We start from the raw sequence: 21,917 nt of genomic DNA, 5'->3' as shown, positions 1-21,917 counted from the left end.
CAAAGACAAAAGTTAATGCCTTCATCCCGTCGGACAAAAGGATACATGAATGTACATTGAAAACAAAGAGTAATCTTTTTCAGACCTCCTTTTTAACATTTGCATGATCCAACATACTACCTGACTTCCTTTTGATTTATAGTCCCAGACAATGATTGTCCTTTCAGTTAAAGCCACAACACATTCCATCTGAGTTAGGAAATCACATCCAGTCATCTCGTCTGTTGTTAAAATACATATTTTAAACCATCTCCGCATGAATTCCATACACTCAGCACTAAATTCAAACCCAGGTAATGGGACTGGGAATTCTCCAGAATAGCTCTTAAATGAAATTGCCAGGTTCAACCTCTGTTATCACTAACTCATATCAGATGCAGAGGAGCATTTCAGAAGTCTTATTCCATGGTTTATTATAGAGACTTATATTTATGTTACTTCTGCATTAATTTAATGTACCACCACCACATGGAATCTAGTTCCTTTGTAGGCTCTGTTGTCAAACAGTGGCGTCTTGAAATCCTAGAATGGTTTGGATTTCATCACATAATTCCAACCCCCTGCCACAGGCAGAGACAACTCTCACTAGACCAGGCAGATATTTCAAGACAGTTTGCAAATCAAGCATTTCTTTGTGTTTAATAATGTCAAGCGAAATACATCACATCCATTTTTCACAAAGTAAAACAGAAAAATATACTGCATATTGCATGCAAATTCTCTCCTACATAATATATCCAATATATCATGAAGCATAGTTAAAACTGCATTATTCTTTTCTCCATGCTTTGATCAACCCCAGATCAGCCTGCACCAATTCATGTTCGAGAGGCAGGAGACCTTTTCTCCTTTTCTCCATTAACACCAGTGACAGGACCTGCGGGAACGGGGTTAAGCTGAGGCAGGGGAAATTTAGGCTTGACATCAGGAGGGGGTTCTTCACAGAGAGGGTAGTTGCACACTGGAACAGGCTCCCCAGGGAAGTGGTCACTGCACCGAGCCTGTCTGAATTTAAGAAGAGATTGGACTGTGCACTTAGGCACATGGTCTGAACTTTTGGGTAGACCTGTGCGGTGTCAAGAGTTGGACTTGATGATCCTTAAGGGTCCCTTCCAACTCAGGATATTCTATGATTCTATGATTCTATGATAAGGTGCTTTCTGCTATGCCTGTGGTGATATATCTGAGTTACAGATTTGACAATTTGTTTATTAAGCCTCATCAACACCTTAGGCTTAAAAAAGAAAAAAAAAAAAAAAAAAAAAAGAGTCCATCAGAAGCCTGAATGGATAAGTACATCTTTGCTCAGCTTCAGTTTTGGCATAAGAACAGTTCAGAATACCGTAATGAGGTTACTGAGTTGAAAGCCAATGAATGACTGCTCAAAGAATTCAAGCATTTCAGCTCTGATGACTTAACAGTTTTCCTTTCATTTCTGAATAACCATCATACGAGTCCCTTCTAGCCCAACACATTAACCAGTAGGAAAAAGAAAAAAGATTTTACGGAATGACATGAAAAGTTCTCACCAACTTTTCAGGCAACAATTCCAGCATTCATGGAAGCATGTCTTTTCATGAGAAAAAAAAATCATTAACAAAGACGGATATGTGATTTTGTGCAAATAACAAAGTATACATGACAGGGAAGCTGCAGTTAGGAGAAGAATTTATGAAGGAGTTTTTCTGGTAAAAGCTTAAATATAGCTATTGTTAGTTGATATATTTGTACTACTTATCCTTCTCTGAAGATGACAGAAAAAGATGGCATTATGAGTGCATTTATTTTTGCTATGTCCCTGCTCACTCTATGCTGAAATTCCTAAATAAACTTTTTCTGTAATTCTTAAAAGGCATGTATACTACTTAGAACAAAAGATAAAAGTCAATCTAAGAATCTCGTTAGATTCTTCCCTCTACAGAAGATATATATTTCTAATTACTGACTGGCAGCCTAAAATTATATCTAAAAAAAAAATAATCAGGTTGCAACATATGGCATGCTATTTCTATACCCAGGAAAAAGCAAGAATTAGTAAAATATATTCTGGATTTATTCTCTTCTTTGCTTTTGCATTATTTGTAGGCACAGTCTTATCTGATAATACAGTAGCAAAAGTAGGAAAAAAGATGTTTATTGCACCACTTTATTAGAAGAGACTGTTTATTTATTTATTTATTTATTTATTTATTTATTTATTTATTTATTTATTATTATTAGAAGAGACAGTTTATTAGGAGAGACTGTTCAAGTTGGGCAACACTGCCTTCCAGGCTAGTTCTGTGTTCTAAGACCTTAGCCTTCAGAATGAACAGGCTGAATAAATAGCAGAGCATGGTGCTCTGTCCTAAAGATCCACAATGAAATCTAAACAAACTCCTAGTAGGGCTTGAGACTGCTCAGAAATTAGTAGTATGAAATTCTGAAGAGAGCAATGAGCAAACTAACAACAGATCAGCTTGATACACTGAGAAGTGGCTGATTGAAGAGAAAGGTTCGCCACAGACTACCAGCAAAACGTGCTGCCTAATTCCAGCTTTAGAGCTAAGGTGTTAAGTGCTTCTCCTTAGCACTACAGAACTTGACATACAAGCGGCTGCACCAGGTTTTGCTATTTCTTTCTTCTGTTCTGTCACTTCAGGGCTCTATCTTCATTCTTTCATATCCAATACAATTTCTGATTTTGGCTTGCCTGGCCCTAGCTTCCATCCACTGGGTCTGTGTATGCTTTTCTGTGTTATATTTAAAGGACATTTCATTTCTATTCTTCAAGAGAAGCAACTTGTTCCCTACCAATATTCCCATTTAATGATATTTCCATGCTGAATAATATTTTTGGCATCTGTCATTTGGACAGTCCTTAATCGATTTAACATGCACTTTAGTGTTTTGTTTGCAGTGGTCATATTTTAAAACAGAAAGTCATACGGTACTAAGTCAAATACAGTACAGCTCTAAGTGTGTTATCTTTATGCCTCTTCTCTTTTCACTCAGCTACATAACCTCATCAAGGAATGAACTCAGGTTTGATTGAAGTGACCTGTGCTCCATAAAATATTTGGAACAAAATCATAAGTGATCTGTACACATAGCTCATGTTCTGTATATACAGTCATGATGTTGGGAAAGTTCTGACGGTTGCAATTTCCTCCATTTTATTCCTAGAACTACTGTGTTTTGCAGCCTTTTTAGCTCAACATCCTCAGGGCCAAGTCACTGATTAAATCTCTGTTCTGTTACACCTTTAGAATGAGAACACTAATGGAAGAAGGTAGAGGAACCTAAGGACTGTTCTGCAAATCATTAGCCACCATAGATGGAAGGTTTGGAGTCTAGTAATTTATCTCTGAATTCAGTGCCTTATTTCATTTGCATAAGGATGCATACAAATACACAGCTTGATCAATTAGCTAATGCCGGTACTGAAGATGGCATAAAATCAGATGAAAATGGTACAACAATTACAGTGAAAAAAGAAAGGACTTATTTCTGCAGATCTGAAGATGAGAAATAAAAGCCCTGCAAGGCAAAGGCAGCTTTCTTGCTAGCTATTCAGAAATTAATCACGAGGTTTTTCTCATAGTTCTATATTATAACATTTATAAGACCATTAGAGGTCTTCTACTAGTATAGTTCACTGTGTCTTTAATAAGTGCACTGTGGGTGATGACTTACACTCATAAGATAAATGGCATTTGATTTTTAATAATAGTTTAGATAAAAGTTTTTGAAATGAGAACATTCAATTTTAATAAGCTTATTTTGAAATAATTAAAATAATCGTAACCAAATTCTAGAGATATATCTCTCAAAGAATACCCAAGTTAATACATTTAGTAACATCATACATTTCAACTGCCTTGGAAGTGGAATTTATTCTCTCAAATCAATCCAGAATTTTATTTCACTGCAATTTAGGATAAGGATATAAAATTCCAAAGTTAAGAAAAGAATAGCTTAAAACATTGTGTTCTGTAAACAGTGCCAGCAAAATACCAGGTAGAGATATAACCTTACATTGCAAATAGGAATATGCATATTGGTACAGCATCTTTCAACAAAATTAACTATTAGCAGACAGCATAACATGTGCCTTGAAAACTAAAGTCACAGGGAGGTAGGCATATCCCACACAACCATACAGCAAAGACAGGGCCACCTTCTTTGTCCTCTAACCAAACTAACACTCAGTTTTCAAAATCAGGTTTAATCATTCCTTCCTAAAACATCCATAGCTGCTTTTTTACCTCCTCTTGCCTGTGTCCATTATCAGTAATAAATCAGTAGTGCCTCATTCCCATCCCAGCAATTCCTCAGTTTGGAAATGGAGAAGCTGAGATCAAACTCCTTCTTCCCATAAAGGCATGGTGCCCAGAGTCATCATGGACAGTCTTTGAGCAGAATTTAACAGAACGGTTAAACAACTGTTTCATATCCACTCTCTGTATCAGATTTGACCTTATGTACAATAACATAAACTAGAGCCTACACAGAGACTTTTCCAGCTGCCTACCTATACAACTCTTCTGTGCTGCCTGAGGCAGTGTCCAGGCTTGAGATCCTGAGGAGGGTACCTATCTGGTTTATGTTCTAGAGGAAGCAGGAGATGTCTGATAATGCAGTGCTGCATACAGGTTTTGTAGTGTATTAGGTCCATATCTGTCGCGGACAGCAATGCTTAGCCCTCAGATAAAGAACACTCTATCCTACAAATAAGTAATTATTTCTTTGCCTTCCCTTCAATTTCTAGTAGCTGCAGATATGTGAGAGAACATAGGATTTCTTATCACAGCAATCAGGGTTTAGAAAAGCCTCCAAGCCCTCATTTAGAGAATTAGATTAACTGGGAATTGATGTGGTGAATGATGGAAGACTGTTACCGGTGAAACAGGAGACGATCTTGAAAACTATCTTGATGTATACTGTCTAAATTTAGCACTCTTAATGTAATAATTTAGTATTGGTCATCTAACATGACTGATACTAATTATTTTCTAGTAAAAAATCTGATCAATTCTTATTTAACTGAAGCTTAACACATTCACAAGCTGTGTGATGGTTTGCTATCTCTTTATTTTTCCTGTTCCTATTTGTTTTTTTTTTTTTTTTTTTTTTCCAGTTTTAAACTATTCTCAGTTTCTAGCCAGTATCAAATAAAAAATCTAGATTGTCAACTGACATGATTCCAATGATTTAAAGCAATCATTAAGGAAATTGTTAAGTTGTATTTGCTTTCCAAAGAGCAGAGAGAATAACACTAAATTGATCTTGTGGAAAGCTTGTTTGCACATCAATTTCTGTCAGTGTGAATGAATAGAATATGGCCCTGTCTCTTCCTGCATATATATGTTTCTTAGCAGTCAAATATCTCAGAAGTGGCACAGTTGAAATACATATTGTTTAGATTCACTGGTTATATCAGACCAACTATTACTCATTCATGTACATGGAACACATGTACATGTACTTGTGTGGGATATATGTGTATCCAAGAAGACCACGTGTAACCACCTCTACTTTAAAAATGCGACAAATATACCCAAAATAAGCCTCCACATTTGTCAGTGAACTGCTCATGAACTCGTATTTTTGTCCCTCTAGCCAGAGCACAAGTCCCACCAAGCAGCAACTTCAGGGCAAAAATCTTTGTAGTTCCTTACCGATAGGCTACAAAACTAGACTAGCCAAAACAAGTCACTAGCTGAGACTTTAATGCCAGTTCTCTTTAAATTTTTGGCCTTTGGGTGAAGAAAAATGATGTAAAAGTTGTTAACTTTATATTTGGCTTTGTGATATGAAGTCATATTCTAATAACAGGATTCAAGTGACTGCATTGTTAAAGAGCAAGATTTTATTCTTGCTTGTATCAAGATGTATCAGAGCAATTTTAATGAAGTCAAAGGTCATTTGCTCATATCAACTGAGATCAGAGTTCATATCATGAGTAACTGACTGCTATCGTAATGCCTTAGTCATTTTCAGAATGTACAGTCTTGTAAATGGAATTTGAGGTCCCCAATTCACTGCATTAAGCAGCTGTATGGAAAACTATTTACATGGCAGTCACTGATGTCAGTGACATCAGTCCAGACTATGAGGAAGCAGCAATTCTGAACTTCAAAACTGCATGGGGATGTAGGGGGTAGGGAAGAGATCTATTTTTAACATTATACTTTGTGTTATTTCTCCTAGGTACGTAAGAGGGATAATGCTCTGGAGGTCAAAGAATTAGGCTTTCAAATAAATTAGTTTAGAATTTACCAAAACTACAGTATTGCTTTGTTGTTTAATCATCCACAGGAGTATGTTCTTGCTTTACACACTTCTGTCATAAACTGAAACTAGCTGAAACCTCTAGAAAATCTTACTGATTCTTTAAAAAATTACTGCATTGTTTTAAACAGCTTTTAATAAATTGGTTGTATTAAGGTTGTACAAATGTAAAGTGTCAATGAGCATAGATGTGTGATGTACCTCACAACATTTAGAATTATATATGTTTAAATAGTAGTATTATCTGGGAGACTCACTTACTAAATATATTTTAACAATATCTTGAGCCTGAACTTCTACTTAAAAAGATACAGATCTCCTTATGGCTTGCTGACAAGGGGAGAGAAGCAGTGTCATGCAGACTGCCAGAAAATTCAAGACTTTCAAGCTTCAAGACCTTGCTGTATTGAGTAACTGTTCTTTGCAGACTGAAAAATGTTTTTCTGTTCTGAATATTCCCAGTAGCTGTAGCAAATTGTTCATACTCTGGTTTCCACTGTATATGCAAAAGTTAATTCCAATAGGATATTTTGTATTAAATAAAACTTTTTAGAAAAAGGAAAGCAGGTTATTTTATATTAAAATGACTTCTATTAGGATTTTGTTTTACAACCATCTCTACTTCCTATCAACTTTTATGGACTCTTGTGTAGGTTTATAATTCAAAATAGCAATGTATATTTCCCACTGTACTTAAAAGTATAGCAAATTGTTAACTTTATTAAAAAAAAAAAAGATATCTAGCTTTTTTTATGGGTAAGTTTGCACTTTAGATCACATCTCACTCAGTTCATGCATACAGTGTCTAGCAGAAAAGTGAAAAGTTTGAGTCAGAATTACCTGGTTGTTAAAAATAGTTATCACTCCTTTCTGAGAGGGTGTTACTGCGAAATCCAAATGGGGCACCTTCACTATGCTTTTAATCACATCTTGTCTCTTGACAACTGTTAATGACATAATATCACTCTTCATCTCACAGGCACAGAAAAGTCTACATACATTTGAAAACATAATACTAAACAAATAAAACCATAAAACCAGGAACATTCTCTCTTCCTGAAATACATATTGGCACCAACTCAAAGACAGTAGTACATCATGTCATAGATTATCCTATACCTGATTTAAATAATCATGTTACATTTTAAAATATTATTAATGAATTATGGATATGCTAGTCCTATTCTTTTTTTTTTTTTTTTTTTTTTTTTTTTTTTTTGAAAGCTACGGAAAGGCAAAGAATAACTGCATAAATAAATAGTCTGACTTAGACAATGTTGTAATTTAAAAGTAATTGAGGAAAATGGTGAGAGAACTGGGCAGGGCAGCAGCAGTATATTGAGGCAGTTTACTAAGAAACATAAATTCTGGAACACACAAGAAACATGAACAGTAAACAAAGGCAGCCATGAGATCTTACAACAGTAATTTCAATAATGTGCAACACAGAGCACTGAACAATGATTTTGTTGTTGTTGTTTTGAACTCAAGATGAAATAGGTCACCTGGATGAGTAATCTACTGTTTTTCAGATACAAGGAAAACCATGTTTTCTTCTTGAACATGGGAAGACACGGCACCACTTTCTCCTATGAAATAGACAAAATTTTGCACTCTTTTCTGGTTCAACATTTTTCATGTTATAAAACAGAGATCCCTTTTTTCTTCTCTGAGCAATTCAGACATACAACTTTCAACAAAAATATTGTGCATATTCTTATACAATGTTAGTCTTCATGTTTCAATTCGTAGCTTCCTCCTTACCATGTACACAATTATCCATCACAAATCACTGTCTATTATGCCTCTAAAATTTCTCCTTTTAGTTTCTTGTGACATCACCTTATTTTTCCATCTTGTACCCAAACAGAAATCTGAATTTTAGATTCATGTCTGAATGCAACTCTGCAACAGGCACACAACTGGAACTCCCATCATCCATGTCATGTCTTAAGATATTAAATAGTATTGGCCCCAGTATTGACCCCTGGCATACACCGCTACTGACTTGCCTTCAGCTGTTTTTTCTGCAGCTGAGGGGTTCATCCAGTATTCTTTCTGCCTCACTACCCACTGAACTAACCCACACTTTGCTAGCGTGTCTAAGAATATGTTATAGAAGACAATGTCAAAAGCCTTACTAAAGTCAAAGTAAATGTCATTTGCTGCTCTCCCCTTATAGATAGTCATGTCACTGTAGAAGGCCATCAGGTTGGTTAAGCATGATTTCTATGATTTCCCCTTTGTAAACCAATGCTGACTACTCCCAGTCACCTTCTTGTCCTTTATGTGTTTTGAAATGTTTTCCAGAATTAGTTGCTCTATCATCTTTACCAGAGATTAAGGTGAGGCTAATCATCCTGTAGTTCCCTTGATCCTTCCTCTCAGCCTTCTTGAAAGATAGGAGTGCCATTTTTTTTTAAGCAAATATTCCTATTTTTTTTTCAGGCAAAGGAGAACAAGCCCTCCACCTTTCCAGGGAATATTTTTTTAGTGGGAGTAGGTTTTTTTTTAAATGATAACCTTTTTTAAATGATAACCTTGTATCAGGTCACTGCTGAGTCCACTGTCACTGCCCAGCAGGCAGAACACTGCCCAAAGAAAGTACATCTTAGAAATCCCTTACAGCAGCAAAAATAGCTTCTGCTGACATGGAGAAAGGGATCCCAATAAACCCCATCCAATACCAGAGGCTGACAAAGAGCATAAAATATGATGCAAAATACAATTTACATATCGTTCATTATTGCCACTAAAAATGGAACTTTCAAAGTGTCAGCTACCTTTGGAATGCAGAGGTCAGTTTTTCAAATCAGCTGACAACTGATAAATGACACCTGTTAGGCCACCTAGGTCTTCTAAATTTTGGAGACAGTAAATGACTAAAAGTGCACTCTAATGAGATTAAAGAGAAAATTTTAAATTACACTTTTTTTTTTTTATATAAAAAAGTGTTATTTGAGTATGGGCATGTTGTTATGGAGTTCAGGGAACTTAGGACACCCTTGAAAATGGAAGTACTTGAAAAAGAGAAACATCAAAAAGATAAAGGAGTAGAAACAGTCACACTCCATGATCTTTTAGGTCACAGGAACACATCCTGCAGATTTTGTCAAGCTAAAGAGAAGCCAGTTATGGAGAAGGAAATTTTGTATTTGTGAGAGCAGGAAAAGAGGAACAAAGGGTCAGGGACAGAGTTCTGGGAAGGAAGAGAGAGACAGAGATGATAAAACAAGAAGTATCAAAGGAACAAAGTGACGTGTATGCCTCTTCCTTGACTTTCAATATATATGAAATGCTCAGCAGTAACAAAAGCAGCAGGGGAATTCAGGAGAACAGGGATGAAATATAGTCCTCGTAGAAAAAAATTGAGTTCTGGAGCATAGATGGCAGAAGACACAATGGCTGTTTAGAATGTTACAGAAAGTAACCATTATTGATGATTCATTTGAAAAATTAAGTGATAAAAAGGAAGCTACTTCCATTTTTCACAGGGGATAATTAATAGTATGTCCAAATTGCAGATTATAAATGTGAGTTGTCTAACATAACTAGTAGGTTAATGAAAAATATAAGAATGAATGTATCAATTAAGGGAGACATATCTATTTCACTGTCTCTCTAAAACAACAGCCAGTTTCAAGTAGAATACCCAGAATAGTTTCCAGTCTCTTAAAAGGCCAATTACTATTTCAATAGTTCTTTAATCATGCAAGACAGAAATTGTCTTCTTTTTTTTTTCCTGAAAAAGTTTCACTTGAAAGACAAGCCTAAGGAGGATGAGAAAAGAAAAGGGACTTAGGCTGTTCAAGTGTTAAATAGAGTAAACTTCAGAAAAGTAAATTTAAAAAGAGGAGGGGCTACAAATGTGGGTGGAAGAAAAAAAAATCTATTGTCCTTACCAGTAAGTGAATATGCAAATCTTTAAATGTCAAGAAGTTAAAAAGATTAGAGCTTGAAGGAGACCTTTTATTGAAGGAGACCAATTAATGTTGATCCTTTTGCTATCTTAAACATGGTTTGGCTAATGAAGAAACTTTCTATGACTTTTCCAGGTTTCTCTGGTTCTTTAGTTCCTTCATTAATGCTGATGCTGAGTGCATCAGTTGCTACCAATTCTTGTGCTTAATATGCTAAAAATTCTGTACCTCGAATCATATTTCCCTCCTTTTTCTGAATATCTTCTACAACATTATTTAAGCATATCATCAATTTAGCCAATGGCTTCAGGAATTAAAAACAATTATGTAACCTAGGTAATTAGCCTGACTGTACTGGAAACTCAGGTAAGAATCTGCAGTAAAAGACACTACTCTAGTAAACGAACAGATCTTTCTTCAGTTATCTTATTAGGTAGAGGGCCTGAACATAATTTGCTACTGCTCGGCTTTCCTAAACAAAGGGTTGGCTCAACCTGACAGTCAGCATGAATTCAGAAGTAGTTTTCTCAACTGGTCTCCACTTTGTGCCCATAGAGCATATCATACTCTATAGTATATGTATCTAGCTTGTCACCTCTACACAAGAGATTGTCACCTCACTCTTCTCTCCCATACAAGAAGCAAGGAGTTTGAAATGAAGTAGAGGATGCTGAGTCATGTGAGAATTTCACTAGGGCTGTAATGAAACATTACCTCATGTCTGATGGCAGCTGGCTATTTCAAGAACTCAGCTTGTACAACTTGTGCCAGCAAATCTGTAATTTTTTAGTGAGTTTCAAAGAAATACTGAGCAAAGCCAGGACTGCATCTTTAACTATCCTCTCATGTTTAGTGAGGAAGTAAGGAAGAAGGGTGACATGCAAGTATGACATGCAAAGAAAAAGATTTCAAATTTACATCTCACAAGGTGAATTAGTAAGAAAGGAAATGGATGTGGCCTGAAGTTTTGTCTGATAAAGAGACCTTACAGTCAAATTCACTAGAAGGCAGTTACATGATATCTGATGTCCTCTACAGACAATGATTTACTAAATTTCCCTCAGGCCCTCGTTGAAGAAAATTTTTAATCCCTGACATAAACAAAGTTTGTGAGTTAGGTGACATTGCAAGAAATAACAATTTTAAGAGAGGTGTTAACCAGAAATCTTCTCATAAAGAAGCTTATTAAACAGAAAAGACCAAACATGTTGTTTTCAGGATGGTGTTAGGAAACTACTTGATAGCAGTTGTTAATAAAATGCAAAGAACAGGTGTTGGTTATCTTCAACATTCACATAAATAATGTGATGTTCCACGGTAATGTAAAATGGAAATATGCTAAAGAATTAATCACTCAGTAATACCTTGCCTCCTGGCTTTAAGACCAGCAAGGACTTGTCACCTATGCTGTTACAGCATAGTTACTGTGTGCTGGAATTTATGTCCCCCAACCACCCATCTTCAGGCATAAAATAAAGATCTAAGCATTTGATCATGGATGCTCTTGATACAGATTGGATCTAACAATGTAAAAATAATTTGGTTTTGTACAACAGTTGCTTGAAACACTATCCATGATAAACATCTTATTAAAAGATACTTCACTAGAGCAAGCATTCATAATTTCTCAGAACACTTTGAAAAGTAGGCCACCACATTTAAAAGAAACGAGACAAAGTATTTTTCATAAAATATATAAAAATGTGGATGCTATGGAAGCATCCTTTTTTGATGGATTCAGAACTAATTTACAGACAGATAGATGAAAAGTCCATCAAGAGATACTAAGCATAGATTGCATCAGCAAATCTGCTGCAGAAAATGCTTAAGCTGGTATATGCTGTCAGAAACTAAGAGAGGTAAACCAGATCTACTTAACTAATTATTACATTCTTTTTGCCAGGATTTGCTATTTACCACTATTAGAAAAAGAAAAATGGATTATCTCACTCACTTACAGACTTCAATAATTTTCCGGTTACAAAAAAATCTACTAAAATGGTGGCATAGCTCTAAAGCTTCCAATCAAAAGTAAGGGGCAGATCTATCTCTGGGAGAAGAAGGAGAGGAAAGATGGTCTTGATAAAGATAGACTTACCCTCAGGGCACAAATTGAATACTGTAGTCATATGATATTTGCATTTTGTCAAGATGCCTGAGGCTAATGCTTATCAGTGAAGTAGTTCAGAAGACCTACACATATTGATTTCTACCCTCAGGCTCTATGATCCAAATCCTGCTGCCTTGTCAGGAATCTAGAATATCAAACTTTGCTTGAGGATAAGAAGTTCTGGTAGACAGCTCAGTGCTCTTTTACAAAGCAAACAGGAAAAATGTTTTTATTTAGTTAGGTCATTCTTCATCACGCATTCATGTGCATCAACATAATAGGTTCAAGAATCTTAGAGAGAACTGAGGCCAACTTCCTCAAACTCACATAACCAATGTAGCATAAAGATTAAGAATTTAGATTTGCAAGCTCAGCTGATGATGTACTAAACAGGAACATCATTGTAGGAAAAAAAAGTAATTCACCTACAAATGAAAATGTAATTTACACAGGCTTTATTAATTTAATTCCAATTATTATTATTATTATTTTTACTAATACTAGAACTGATGCTGTAACCAGCACAGTACGAACAAATATTGCTCTTAAAAATCTGCTAGAATTAGCAGTTTGGATTCTCCCGTGTGTTAAGCTGTTTTATACAACATATTTAGAAGTCTGAAATTAGCCAGAGATAGTCAGCAGAAAATCCAGTTCAGGGAATCTCTTAGCTAAAAACTCGTAGAGACAATACTGTCATTTGCAAAATACTCAGTTGTTTAAACTCATCAAAATGGGGGAAAAGGCAGAGGTCAGCAAAGCTCTGCCATACTTAAACCTTCACTGACATAATGGCCTGAAATAGCAAGCCCCTACTGTAGTGAAATAGGTTAGGGGTAGCTTTGGGAATTTTTTTCATATTTACAACTTCTACTTCCACCGAACACAGATCTTCTGATGCTCAAATTTCACATACCAGGTTTTGGTACTAGGAGAATAGGATTTTTCTTACTTAGACTAAAGTTAATAATAGCATAGCACACAGAATAACACAAGCTAAATTAGAGCTAAATTAGTGTTACCTCCTTTATCTCTCAAGTCATTGATAAAAGTGCATCAGGTTACAGAATAGGTATTACCACTCATATTTCACAAGAGAAATTCAGAAAGATAGATTTACCCTCCTGTCTTCAAATGTCTTCCCTGGAATCTTGCATTTAAACAACAAGTAAGTACAGGTTTCTAAACTGTTTACTAATAGAGTAAAAATAAACATGGAGCCTCTTTCTCAGCTTGTTGAAATTAAACATCACTTCTTGAACAGGATAACGAAGCCACAAACGAGGTACTCCAAGACAGTCTTTCAATTTTGTTTTTGCCTAGATCAACACACAGAATACATTTTATCTAATTTTTAACTTCAAAGGCACATCTATATTCCAAGTTCTTTTTTTTTTTTTTTTTTTTTTTTTTTTTTAGCAACTGAACAATGGCCAGAATAAATAATAATGAGACTGCTCTTGTTGTGACATAGAGAGACAAAGGACTCATGTTACAGCTTCTGTCCTCTACCTCCTGTTCTATTTCTCCTTTAAAATCAAAAAAGTGGAGATCACATCTTCTCACACTGTATTCATTAAAGCATTTTGAAAAAAAAAAAAAAGTTCGGTCTTACTTTTTAAAACCACATGATTTGCAACACATGACAGGAAACAGATGAAAGAATATCTGAAAAATTCTCAGCTCTTCTTGTCTTCCCTTACTTCAATAACACAATTCTGGTTTGTTGAAATGAACCTGCAAGGTGTGCTGGGATAAAGTTTATCCTTTCATGCAATAATAGCCACTAGAATTGAAAAAAGCAAACCTTTGCCCTGATTATTTACCATCAAGAAATCGTATTTACATAATTCATCATTTTTGTGCTTTAACAGATCACAAGAAACATCACAGAAATGATGACTTGCAGATGTGGCAACTCTGCCAATTATACTTTGTGAACAACTACCACGGCATTGTAATTTGTCCAAAAGTCCTACAAGGAGGTGAAAAGTACTCTCCCAGAGCAATCTACCTGTTTCCTGTAACAGTCAAGAAGTCACGGTTTGAACATTAATTTGATGTCTTTTCTACTGTTTTGTTGCTGACACATATTCTCAATAAGAAAATTACACTTATTTAATCAGAAAGAGCCTCTTACCATCTTTAATATACAAGCCTAATCTTTCCTCTGTCTTCTGTGCTACTGTTTTTTCAACTAGTTTCTGGAACTCCTTCAAAGCATTCTTGAAATCTGGCACGTTAAGAGCAGAGCAACTCTCGTTATCACAATCCTTTTCAGACATCCTTTATTAAGAGAAGGCAACAATGTAGAAAGAAGGACTCTTCTTACAGTGTGGTTCACATGAGTTCATATGAGATGTCACTGCATGACCGGAATATATAACAAGAAAGAGGTGACGCTGGTTTAGCATCTCAAGATGGCAAACATGCTAGCGAACTGTTGGTGTCACAACCTCCCATTACATCACAGAATTCTACTCACTGAGCAACCCTGTGTCACTTACTAGTAATAACCTGGCAAGTGAGATTAGTTCCTGGAGTCTGGTGCAATTGGTTACTGAACATGCTTGATCTTTCTCACCTCAAGAGCCAGGTAAGGATCTCATAAGGGTTCAGTTCTGCTACAGCTGGCAATGACTTAGCTATAGAAGATGTCATTCTCTGGTAAGAATATACCTCTGAAACTAGCTGTTGCAAGTTCATACTATCTTTCATAATTTTGTACTGAGTGAGAAGGAAGGAAGATTATAACACCTTTCTATGCTTTGGACTATCTTCAAGACTTTGCCAAAAGCTGCACACCAACTCTTGCAGTTAGGAACAGCCGCTGTTGTGGAGTTCCTTGGATCCACACATTATTTGGTGAAGAATGATGGAGCCAGCTCTCCTTTTATATTTGCTTGGTGATAGGAGAACTGAGAGAAGTCTGGTGATATTCTGGCATGTTCTACTCTTTGTAAGGTCTGGCCAGGTACCTCAATTAGGTGGGGGTGCCTGGTTTTCCAGTAATAAAAGCATTTTATCAGGGATGTTATGTTTTGAAATTATTAATGTAATACAAGGAGGACAACTCAAGTTGAAAAGAACTAGAAAAGCATTTTTTGACAGCTGGTACTTGGGAGTGACATTAAATATTTGCTTCGTTAGTACATCTCTCTCCATTTCTTCAATATATGCTTTGTCATTGGTTTTATTATATTAAAAATCCCTACTCAGTAAAATAGGACTTCCAATGGATCTATCCTGAAACCCAATTACTCTGCAGGAAACCTTTATTTATTTATTTATTTATTGCATATGCCATTATGATTAAGATTGCAAGAAATCCCTTGATGGACTGGTGGAGTTTTAGTATTTTCAGCCGTCCAATTTCCTCTTCCTTAAGCTCTTAGAGCCATCTACACTAACTTCCTCTGCTTGTGAGAAGCTACACGTACTTTTGTTTACTGTCTCCTATCAGTTTTGTTAGATTACTTTGTACATTGGAAAAGCTCCTGGAAAATGCAAAGCAGAACAATGCCTTCCATAAATATTTTTTTATGTTTTTATTTTTTCTGTGCAACACACAAGGGGGAAAAAACTACCCAGTCTAAGCCAATCCATCTACCAGTGTCACCATTTCAGATTTAGTGCTACATGTATTTACAAAGGGCAACACACCCATTACTCTTGTGTTAGTTGAGAATCTTGTTACCTGTCAGCACCCTGCATCCCTCAATGGGCCTTACCTGACTGAACGGCCTCACCTGGGACCTCTCACTGCCCTTTGGCTTATGAGCTTTATTTAAGCCCTTACTTAGCTATGCTGCAAGTAGGTTTCTTCCAACTGAGCCCGGTTTGTTAATGGTGCTTGCCAACTTGATCTTGGCCCTGTCTCGTCACTGCACTGTTCTGGACTGTTTGTTGATTGTGGTTGCTACCAACAGAGCTGCTCTGCTTGCCTTGCTTAGGTGCCATGGTACTGCACCCATACGAGTGAAAACTCAACCCTGCTTCTAACCTTTGGCTTGTTATCCTTTCCTATTCTCACTGCTCTTGGGTACTACATATCTTCAGTGTTTATTTCCTGATGATTTTCCTATATTGTAAAATTCTTTAAAGTCTTCATTGAGCACTATCTATTTATTTTTTTTCTCCAATCACCCCTCTTATCTCCTTCCTTAACTTCCAGTTAAGTTATTGTTTCTTTCTTTCTCCTAACATACAAATAATGATCACTGAGATTAAGTGCTGGGTATTAGTATGTGTCTGGCCAAAATTCAGCAATATTTACTAGATGATCCCTGTTTTGAAAAGGATCCACATGTCCACATTTAACTTGTGCCTAGGTTCAGTCAGGACCTTAAAGTCAGATATTCCTTCTCAATGACCCAAGAACTTCTGTCTGTTTGTAGTTGTCCAGGCAACTTAAAAGCAGGATGTGACTGTTCAGAAAACAAAATTGCAGCTACCACTTTGAAAAGTGACAGCCCAGAGCACTCACTGACCAATCAAAATCATTGTGAAAGCACCAAAACCTGTGTTATATTTGCATTGTCTTTCCATCCCACCACATCTTAAATTCTTTACTGAATAGTGGAACCCTAGGGTATCCTCCTGGAGTGCTGGAAAAGTTAATTTATTTTTCCTCTGGCTGAAAGAGAATCAAATCTAAATCTTGTCTCCTGAACAAGTATCACAGTGACTACTGAATAAAGGATGAGTACCACTTCTTGTGGGAATATTCCAAAGAATCAAGCTTCATTCAGTCTTTAGAAAGTAATGATATAAACAGCTGTCTTATAAGAATGGTTCAGAATGAAGTAAAAGGAATGGTGTTAGAAGCTTTCCTCAGAGAATAGTAACTATCTATTGAATAGGCAGTTAAAAAAAAAAAGTCTTTAGATACCAATAATTAGTATGTTAATTACTTTGGATCTTGTTATAATTGTAGGTTCTGTGCATATGGAAGCTAGTTATCTTGCTTAGGGTTCTGCATTACAGATGATCAACTGTCTCTGTGAACTTTTAGTGAATCTGACTCCTTATGCTTGATAACATTTTGTAAATTGTAGAGGCTTACCATTTCTAACTTTGTCAAGTGAAGGCAGTATGTACTAATTCCAAGTCGGATGAACATTTCTGTCTTGTTAACTTTATCAGGTTGTTAAAGTTTGCCTGAAAAACAGGAACAACATCCCAACCCAGAATTACTTGTTTTAAAGTATTACAAATTCCTGTAATTAATGTCCACATTTTAACATGTGTGCAATATCCACAGCCCCTTTTACAACACTACACTCTGCTGACATTAAATTCTGCCATGTCTCTGATTATCACACTACTCCCACATCCACTATAGATTTACAGGAATGTCATTGGCATAACAAATATAAATGAACTATAATTGAAGGTGAGAAAAATTGTTCATGGCATTTGCCATGCTTAAGCAAATTTTACATTTGTTCGTTGATCTAATTCACATTCATTAATGCAATTACATATTTTCATGATCAACAAAATTCCAAGGTACTTCAGAGAAACACATTAGTGATAATGAATAAAAACTGGTATGTTCTGTCATTCAAAAAGAAAAAAAAAAACAAAACACAAATTTGTAAGAAGTGAGAAAAGTTGTTCCTCTTTTTATTCCCCTCATCAAGGTAATTTACAAAATCCTAGATAAATCCTAGATTTTTTTTTCTTAATACCAGTGAAGATGTAACTGCTTTACTGAGCAGATGATTGATTTTTTGGATGAGAAAATCTGATTAGAATAGGCAGGCCAAAATATCCGTTGACCTTAATTAACATTCTTGCTTCCGAATTTAAGGAAGGCAGCATGAATTCATAACATTTAAATCCAGAAGGGATGATTAGATCTTCTACTTTCACTCCCCCTGTATCACAGATCTTTAAATATCAGCCATTTATCATTATAATTATCCCAACAATGTTCTTCTAGAGCGTAACTTGCAGAAAGGTATCCAGTGGACACCAAGACATGGAGAATCCATCATGTTTGTTCCAAAGGTTAATTGCTCATACTGTTAAACCTTAAAACTCTCATTTGAATTTGTGTGGCTTCAGCTTCCACTAGACAGTTTTTGTAAAGTCTTCAGTGATTTAGAGAAATAGTTGGTATATTCTCCTACTACAGCCCTTATACCTGATTTTATTTCTCCATTTTTCTCGTTAATTAAAATACATTGAATTCTGTACCTCCTACTCCAACATTTTCCTTCAGGTCTCAAAATAATGTTTGTGATTCTTTTCTGCATTTTTCAGCTTTTCAGTTTCTTAAAAAAAATAATGCTGAAACCACGTTGCTATGCAATACAACATTATGCAAATTGGCACTTTGTTCAAACAATGAACTTCAGTCTATTCATTAGATCCACTTTTTACTAGATTATATTGATCAATTTCTTTGTATTGTTCTTTAGTTATTTATCTCCACATCAGCTTTTCTATTACTTAATCCAAGGTGGATGACAAGCTCATTGCTCAAGGCTTGCTTGAATTGCTGCACGTGGAATTTCTGCTTTGTGGATATTCTGTGGTTGAAAGGAAAGGAGGAATTGTATTGTATATGTTTTGTGTCTACCTAAAGGATTGACAGTGATCAGCCATGTTTCAAGAATAACAAAACCACTTCTTCAAAAACAGAGAAAGACCATACTCATCACACTCACTTGGAAAAAATCATGCGAACAGCAGTGATCTTTTCCACTGGGAAGAGGACAAAAGTTGCTAGGTATTCCTGCTCAACCACAGTGAGTACATCTTTTGTTTATAATAAGGAAGAGAGTTGTGCAGAGGAAAGCAGCACTGACTCCTGGTAAAGGGAGGGATAGCTTGAAGATGCATTTTTGCTAGTTCCTACAGTAATTCTCCAGCCATTATAAAGGAAAATGTTTCACTAGTGTGTCAAGACACTTTGTGGTTTGTTGGATACTGTATCTTGGCTAGAGCTATGGTGTATTCCTTATGGAGCTTCAAGCTGAACCCTTGTTATGCAGTGTGTCCTATTGACTAATTTCTCCATTCTGCGTCATCTAAGCTTGTATGACATGACATTATATTCTCATTTCTCAATTAACAGGATGGAAAGGTTAAGAACAGAAAACTATATTTTGTTCTCTTGCAACCAAGGGATTTCTTGTTATACAGCACAATCTAAATACATGGAAATCCCAAATAAAGTACCATTGTTTTCAGTACCAGCTAATTCTGCTGTCTTCAATGCTTAAACTCCAAAAAATGTACAGCACAATTTTCAAATAAGATGTGATGACTGAATAGACTGACAAACAAAAGTAAAGAAGAGAGGAACTACTTTAGAAGATAAGCTAAGTCTAAGAGACAAATTCAATATTAAATTGATGAGTAACAGGAAGTCCTTGCATTAGTAAGTTTACAGTAGCATTAAATGAATAAAAAGCATTTTCTTTCCTGTCTCCCTTACTGATACTGTGAAAAGCATTGGATGTGGAATATGGTAGAGGTAACACATTCAGAAGTCGAACTTCCCAACTCTCCCGTTCTTACTATGCGATCACATTGCTCTCGATTGGTAAATTCTCAGATCAGTACAAAGTTAATGATACTTTGTACAGCAGGCACAAAGAACAGCTACAGCCATCTCATTGCTGGATTGGCAGCCTGTTAGAAAAATCAATCATTTTCAATTTGTATCTCAAGAACTACCAGAAGTCTATGAAACTGTATGCTAGTTTTAAAATTCTAACCATGTACCTTGCCAGTTCAAAACAGATAACCCTAAGCTACTGCAGAAGACAAACCAGCAAAAAGTGATAGATCTTATTCCCTGCCTGCTACCAGGTTGCCAGTCGTCTTTTCCGATAGTCTAACTTAAAGACAGATCGTCACCAAGTAAAATGACAGTCCAAAAGAAAACACAATAGCTCTAAAATGACCTGAGTTGTCCTTAAAGAGGCTCTGGGCTCTGGCATGTAGGATACTTGGGTTCAGTCTCTGATTGTGGTCTAGATCAAGCTCAGCCACAAAAATAAATGAATAAATAAATATCCCCACAAACCTGTCTGTCCATAAACTCTTCCTTGTGCTGTAGATACGTGTTGCAGCTATATATAGATGCAGTGAATAATCATTTGGTTTTTATCTGCCTTTAAAGCTAAAGAATGGCAAAGAGAATATATAAGAAATCAAATACCAGCAGAAGGCTGTCAAAATCCTAATTAAAAAGCTGAAGACTGGTTATTTACTTAGTTTCTTTCAGAAACTGCAGTCTAGCTGTCTAACATACCCTTTGAAATAATAAGTTTTAGAGTTCAAAACAAGAAACAAAATCCCAGCACATTTGATTCCTGAAACAAATGTATTGAGTATGGACAAAAGCCTCTCTTCTCACACTGCTTGTCACAAAAGATGGGAAACAGCCTGTGAATTGAAAGCAGAAGAAAGCTAGCAGAAAATAAAGAAGAAATAATAGAGAAAATAGAGAACAGAAATAATAATAATAATAATGATAATAGAGAAAATGAGTGAAAGCAAAATATAAGGTAATGAACAAATGGGAAATTAAAGATGTCTCAAGTTGCTTAAAACACTTGTCTTCCACCACCCAGTGTTCTCACTTTTTGAAAATATCTCACTGACATTTTTGATCATACAGTGAAGACTAGGAGTCATGGTCAATATGACAGGGTTTTTATTTCTACTCCTACACAAGGTTAGAGAGCACTCTGCTTCATTCTTCACCTCTAATGTGACTGACACTCAATGCTCTGATGTCCTGAAACACTTCAATGTCTAAATACAGCCATGTCAGAGAACTTCTAAAGTCAGTCCCAGATAACTATGAATTTTTTAATTTTGAAGCATTATTTTAATAGCTAGCTTTTATTTTTTTCCGTATACATATGTAAGCATACATGTATATCTACACATATATATGCTGGTCATCTGAAAATCTACATCCAATGGATTCTACCATTCCATGTACTTTGTACATAATGGACAACACATTAAAAGAACTAATGCAGAAGTGATCTAGGAACACCTAGGGATTTGCAAGGACATTTTTTTTTTTTTTTTGTAATAATACAGGACTCGTTTTTTCTTATTTTTTAGAAATCCAGAAGACATCTAGAGTGAGTACTTTTGTCAGGTGCTATAGTTGGAAAACTACTTAGAAACCCTGAGTATATGATGGAATCTGCTGATGTACATTGTCTAAAATTTATTTATTTCCTCACTAAATTTCTACCCTGTGCCTCACCAGATTTTTTCTCTTTTCATTTTGTGCAGCAAAAACAAGATACACACTAAATATAAGACTTTCTTTTAAGGGTAGAGGATAGAGATTTTTTCTTAATAATGTGTATCATTAATTTAGCCCAGCCATGTCTTATTATTATTGTGAGACTTTTACCATGCAGCAGCTGGTTCTAAAACAACCCATAATATGGTATTTTTGCACAGAGTCTGTCATGCACAGGTAATTCCCTTTTACTGATAAAGAAAGCTAAAGAGTTATGCCTCTCCTAAAGCACATGCTAAGGTGCCACAGGTCAGTTACTGGAAGTTTTGGAAGGAAGTCACATGTTCTATTAATCCATCTTTTAGGGGTGGGCGATGTGTGTATA

The 21,917-nt window shown here is 35.8% G+C and overlaps 1 protein-coding gene across 1 annotated transcript in view; it reads right to left on the bottom strand.

Moving 5' to 3' along the window:
- WDR64 (WD repeat domain 64) overlaps positions 1 to 14,588 on the bottom strand; it is a gene marked incomplete at both ends in the record, with an annotated part of 50,863 nt that extends 36,275 nt beyond the window's left edge. Inside the window, 5 exon segments of the mRNA XM_084283413.1 lie at positions 121 to 324; positions 7,114 to 7,217; positions 7,779 to 7,791; positions 7,795 to 7,862; positions 14,444 to 14,588. Of these exon segments, the coding sequence (XP_084139539.1) occupies positions 121 to 324; positions 7,114 to 7,217; positions 7,779 to 7,791; positions 7,795 to 7,862; positions 14,444 to 14,588 (534 nt within the window).
- Positions 14,589 to 21,917: the final 7,329 nt, after the last annotated feature.

The sequence above is a fragment of the Netta rufina genome (genome assembly GCF_964035555.1).
Source record: "Netta rufina genome assembly, chromosome: 3".
NCBI lineage: Eukaryota > Metazoa > Chordata > Aves > Anseriformes > Anatidae > Netta > Netta rufina.
Note: the sequence above shows the minus strand (reverse complement) of the source record. Positions and strands in the feature narration are given on the sequence as shown.